This window comes from Tachyglossus aculeatus, chromosome 11, assembly GCF_015852505.1.
Source record: "Tachyglossus aculeatus isolate mTacAcu1 chromosome 11, mTacAcu1.pri, whole genome shotgun sequence".
Classification (NCBI taxonomy): Eukaryota; Metazoa; Chordata; class Mammalia; order Monotremata; family Tachyglossidae; genus Tachyglossus; species Tachyglossus aculeatus.
This window is the reverse complement of record NC_052076.1, coordinates 37878056-37884055: the sequence shown is the minus strand read 5'-3', so window position 1 is coordinate 37884055 and position 6000 is coordinate 37878056. Positions and strand designations below refer to the sequence as shown.

At 45.1% G+C, this 6000-nt stretch overlaps 1 protein-coding gene across 2 annotated transcripts in view; it reads right to left on the bottom strand.

Annotated features, from left to right (window-relative positions):
- Positions 1-214: 214 nt before the first annotated feature.
- The window catches only part of BCO1 (beta-carotene oxygenase 1), a 61795-nt gene continuing 56009 nt past the window's right edge, over positions 215-6000 (bottom strand). For both annotated transcript variants that reach the window (XM_038754673.1, XM_038754674.1), the window contains one exon: positions 215-822. In XM_038754673.1, coding sequence (XP_038610601.1) covers positions 650-822 — 173 coding nt within the window. In that variant the 3' untranslated portion in view covers positions 215-649. The remainder of the gene's footprint in view (positions 823-6000) is intronic.

Below are 6000 nucleotides of genomic sequence, written 5' to 3'. Positions count from 1 at the left end.
GGTGATAAAGGATTAACTAGAACTACATAATTAATTTTGGTCATTGATATGATAGGTGATGTTTGTCATACAGTAGCAATAGTACCTAATCTGGGCTTTAATTGATAAAATAAGATGTAGCAGTAATGGAATTCCCTTCTCTCATGACCACCAGTCCACCATTCTCAGTTCTCAGTCCACCAAAAAAAGAAAAAAAAGAAAGCGAACTAAAGAATTAGATTCTTTTATCTTTTATAAGGAACTGGATTTTGTCTGAGGTACATCATAATTCATCATTGCAGTAGGGCTAAATTGGCACATCAGTAAGATGCTTGGGCTGACAATTGCTCTCCCCATCTTCAAGGCTCTTCTGAATTCATATCTCCTCCAGAAGGTCTTCCCTGATTAACCTTTCATCTCAATTAAACACTTGAGTACTTTCCCCCTCTTCCACATTTCTACATATCTTTATACTCCACTGTTTCTCCCTACATTAATTTATTTTAGTGTCTATCTCCCCTGCTAGATTATACAATCATTGAGGGCAGGGATCATGTCTACGTACAGTTTTATGTTTTATGCTCCTGCCCCAGAGCTTAGTACAGTGCTCTACAAGGTGTAAGTACTTAATAAATACTACTGATTGAGTAATTGACTGATGACAATGCCATCATTGGCCCTGGGAGCTCATCTCCTTTTCTGGTATGAATAGTCCATGGAGATCCAGATTCATGTCTGCATCTACTGAGGCCCGAGCCAGTTCGGTGAAGTCTTTAGCATCCAGTATGAGCAAAAAAGGGAATTTCTTGGGATCCGTGGAGACAATCGCTGACAATATGATACCTTGGAAAAGAAAAAAAAAAAGACATACCAAAATGTTCTACTGTTTGAAAGAAGCTATTTTCTCCTCTTTTCCAAATAAAAAGAACACCCATCTTCAGAAGTGAGCCAGGGCGCCTCTAACAGAAAGACCCAAATGAGGAAGTTTCAAGCAAGGAAGAGGGAAGAGGCAGAGAAGCGATATGGAGAGGGAAAAGAAGGAAAGGAAGAGGAAGAAACAGAATCCCTGAGAGTCTAAAGCTCAGCCTCACGGGGAGGGGGAGTGAGTCACATTCAGGGATGGTAACAGACAGACATTTGGCCACTCTGGGGCAGGGCCAAAATCCTCGCCGTCCCATCACACTGCACCTGCAGGCAACATAACACGATGACACCATGCACAACATTTTAGGGGAGGGTGTTTTTCCACTGTTGCTTGCATCACCTCCCCTGCCACCTCCACAGCCACCTCTCAACCGAGCACTCTGGGCAGCTTAGCTCTGAGCCGCTGACTCACACCTGCTAACGGATCATTCCAGGCCGCTGCTGCCGTCTTTGAGAAGAGCAGCTGGGTTGCCGTCTTTGGGAGAGGCACACAGCCTCAATCTTTAAGCAGGGCAGTGGTGTGGCCATCTTTGAGAGAAGCCATACAGTCACCTTCTTTCATCCATTCATTCATTCAATCGTATTTATTGAGCTCTTACTGTGTGCAGAGCACTGTACTAAGCACTTGGAAAGCGCAGTTCGGCAATAAAGAGAGGCAATCCCTGCCCACAATGAGCTTACAGTCCAGAAGGGGAAAGACAGACATCAAAATAAACATGCATCAGTAGCATCAATATAAATAAATAGAATTATAGCTATATTTACATTAAAACAAGTAAACAGGCATCAATATAAATAAACAGGATTATAATTATGTACATATATACACAAGTGCTGTGGGGTGGGGGATAGAGCAAGGGGAGCGAGTTGGGGCAATGGGGAAGGGGAGCTGAGGAAAAGTGGGGCTTAGTCTGGGAAGGCGTCTTGGTGGAGGTAAGCCTTCAACGGGGGGAAGTGTGATTGTTTGGCGGATTTGAGGAGGGAGGGCATTTGAGGCCAGAGACAGGACTTGGGCCAGGGGTCGACGGCGCAGTAGGTGAGAATGAGGCACAGTGAGTTTAGCACCAGAGGAGCAGAGTGTGCAGGCTGGGATACAGAAGGAGAGAAGGGAGGCGAGGTTGGGGGTGGGAGGGCGCAAGGTGATGGAGAGCTTTGAAGCCAATAGTGGGGCGTTTTTGCTTGATTTGGAGGTTGGTAGGCGATCACTGGAGATTTTTGAGGAGGGCGGTGACACGCCCAGAACGTTTCTGTAGAAAGATAACCCGGGCAGCAGAGTGAAGTATAGACTGATGTGGGGAGAGACAGGAGGTTGGGAGGTCAGAAAAGATCCTGATGCAATAATCCAGTCGGGATAGGATGAGTGATTGTACTAACGTGGTAGCGATTTGGATGGAGAGGGAAGGACAGATCTTGGAGATGTTGTGAAGGTGATACTGGCAGGCTTTGGGGAAGGATTGGATCTGTGGGATGAATGCGAGAGAGGAGTCAAGGATGACACCAAGGTTGCCGGCTTGTGAGTCGGGACGGATGGTAGTGCCATCCACAGGGATGGGAAAGTCAGGGAGAGGACAGGGTTTGGGAGGGAGCTCTGTCTTGGATATGTTAAGTTTTAGGTGGTGAAAGATGTCCTGAAGGCATTAGGAGATGCGAGCTCGGAGAGAGGGAGAGAACAGGGAAGGAGAACAGGCCCAAGTGGTGCCCACACCATATAACTCTCTGACCAATGCCTTACCAGATGTCTGTCTGTTCACCTGAAGTTGGCCCTGGCCACATCTTGTCAAAGACAGGACACTTCTCTGCTCATAGGAGTCCCCACAAAGTGGGTTGAGGGTGTTGCTACCCTAACTGCTATTGAAGAACAGCTGCCGGTGATAGGGGAAGGGTAATGATCCTGGGAAACCTCCAACAGGAAGCTACACCCTGAGAGACTAAAAAGGCAATTCTGAGGCAGCTGGGAGTTGTTTGGACTATGCAGAGGATTGCCTGCAGAGCCCAAATTGAGAAAGAGTGGAAAGAACAGGAGTCATTGAAAAGTGTCAGGCAGCCAAGGCTTTTCCTGCCAACAGTCCTCCTTTTGTGAGCTTCACTGGTCACCAACCATGGCTCCACAAAGAACGAGGGGAACAGCCCTCTGTAAAGGAGGATGGTGATGGAAAGATTCTTACCATCAAGTGATGGACCAAGTGTTTGCTCTCACTCACTCACTCTCTCACTTTCTCTCTTTCCCCCCATCCCCACCCCCAAGGTAGACAAAAAGGGTAAAGATTCCAACAGTCTTATAGAGCAGGAGGCCTTGAAGATGGACAAGGATAAGAAACAGAAACAAAGTGTGTCTCACTTCAAGAGGGAGGCCTAATTATTGGTCACGCTGCATTAGTCTCCCTGCCTCACTTCCACACCATTGGGAATCAAGGAGAAGAACCAATATGATGTCATGATTTCCCAGAAGAGAGATACTGGCCCAGCTCCAGGAAGGGAAGAAACTAAGACTCGGGAAGCAATTGCTAGGAAGTAACGGAAGGTCCTGGCAGACAGCGACTCCCTCCTTCAAGGAACAGAGGCGCCAATTTATTGCAAAGTGATAAAATTCTTCAGTTATATCAGGCAAAAGAGCAGTCCTTAGGAAAATCCTCAGCCACCCCCTCCCAAGAATCAATCAATCAATCAATCAATCGTATTTATTGAGCGCTTACTGTGTGCAGAGCACTGTACTAAGCGCTTGGGAAGTACAAGTTGGCAACATATAGAGACAGTCCCTACTCAACAGTGGGCTCACAGTCTAAAGCAGGAGCACAAAAGCTTCCAACAGAAGACCATGCAAAGACAGAGGCTTTGAATCATTTTCTCCTCAATCTTGGTGAAAAAAAATTGTCATCAGTTAACCAGAAGAGGTGCGGCTTGGGAATGACAAGGCAAAAAGCCCAACAGCAGGAGAAGGGATTCAGTACTTGGAAAGATTGGCCCTACTCAACTCAGTAGCATCTGGTGACAGACATCCTACACATGGGCAAGTGTTCCTCGAGAATTGCTAGACGTTTTTGAGGACTCCTGAAGGACAGAGAAATCCACAGGGATTATAAAAGGGCAAATTGTTTCCCCTAAAAATAGGGGGAGAGGTTGATGCTACTTATGAGAGACCTGCCATCACCTGGGAAGATGATTTCACTACCTGGGAAGATCCTAGAACAAATCATTAGTTCAGTTTCAACAGTCTAGAACACAAGACAGGTGGGCACAGTCAACATGGTTTTGAGAGGAACAAATCGAGCTAGGTGCCAATACAGCAGAAAAAGACCTGCTGCTAGAAAGGAGCACAAACTGAACAAATTATCTATTATTACCCACAGCATCATTATTTCAAAAGCCAACGTGAATGGGGAGGCATTGATGGGAACCCTAGCGGAAACCTGCCGAGAATTTTTGGATTACGGGTTTCAACTTTCTCGCTCCGCGGCTGCCCCTCTGGATTGCAACCTCACTGTGGGCAGGGAACGTGCCTTCCAAGAACTCAGTAGAGTGATCTGCCCACAGTAAGCCCTCAATAAATCCCATTGATTGATTTTCTATCTTTGTTCCTTTCTAGATTAATTCTTGAGAGCTGCTGGCCTCCTTGACCCCTCGGGATTCATTCATTCATTCATTCAATCGTATTTATTGAGCGCTTACTGTGTGCAGAGCACTGTACGATCTTTCAAGGTTACTTCAAGGCTGCAATTCTACTTGCAAATCCTAGAAACAGGATTTTGAAGGTGAAGAGAAGGGCTAGAACACCACTCCTGTGCCCAGAAGGGCATATTCCCTTTGGGCCAACAAAACAGTTGATGCTCCATGTCTGGAATGTGAATTCCCAGAATTTATTTTTGTATTTGGGCTTGCTTGGGTGGAGAAGCTGAGACATATCCATCCACAAGGGTAGATACAAGATAATTAGGGGTTCAAAGTCTAAGTAGGAGGGAAAACAGGTATTGAATCTCCACTTTGCAGATGTTAAGTGCAAGTGCAGAGCAGTTAAGTGACTTGTCCAAGGTCACACAGCAGAGAATTGATTGATTGTACATATCTATTCTATTTATTTTATTTTGTTAGTATGTTTGGTTTTGTTCTCTGTCTCCCCCTTTTAGACTGTGAGCCCAATGTTGGGTAGGGACTGTCTCTGTGTGTTGCTAATTTGTACTTCCCAAGAGCTTAGTACAGTGCTCTGCACATAGTAAGCGCTCAATAAATACGATTGATGATGATGATGATGATCCAGGATTAGAACTTAGATCCTCTGACTCCCAGGACTGTGCTCTTTCTGCTAGTCCACACTCCTTCTCGAGTAGTAGAAATGGTATTTTTAGGCACCTATGATATGCAGAGCACTGTATTAAGTGCTGGGAGAGAATACACAGGTGGGAATTAAACACAGACCCTATCCTTCAGGGAACTCGTTTCTGCCCTTAACGAGGTCTGGGGGTAGTTGCTGCTAGCCTAAGCTTCAGTATTTCAAAAATATCTTCAGGCCATATCCACCCAGTCTCGCGATATAGTACAAAAATATTTGTCTAAATATTTCTTGACAACAACACTTATTAATATTAATAATAATAATAATGGCATTTGTTAAGCACTTACTGTGTGCAAAGCACTGTTCTAAGCACTGGGGGGGGGGATACAAGGTGATCAAGTTGTCCCACGTGGGGCTCACAGTCTTAATCCCCATTTTTACAGATGAAGTAACTGAGGCTCAGAGAAGTTAAGAGACTTACCCAAGGTCACACAGCAGAAATAATAATAATAATAATAATAATAATAATAATAATAATAATGACATTTATTAAGCACTTACTATGTGCAAAGCACTGTTCGAAGCACTGGGGAGGTTACAAGATGATCATCCCCACGGGGGGCTCACAGTCTTAATCCCCATTTTCCAGATGAGGTAACTGAGGCACAGAGAAGTTAATAATAATAATAATAATGATGATGGCATTTGTTAAGCGCTTATTATGTGCAAAGCACTGTTCTATGCGCTGGGGAGGATACAAGGTGCTCAGGTTGTCCCACGTGGGGCTCACAGTCTTAATCCGCATTTTACAGATGAGGGAACTGAGGCAC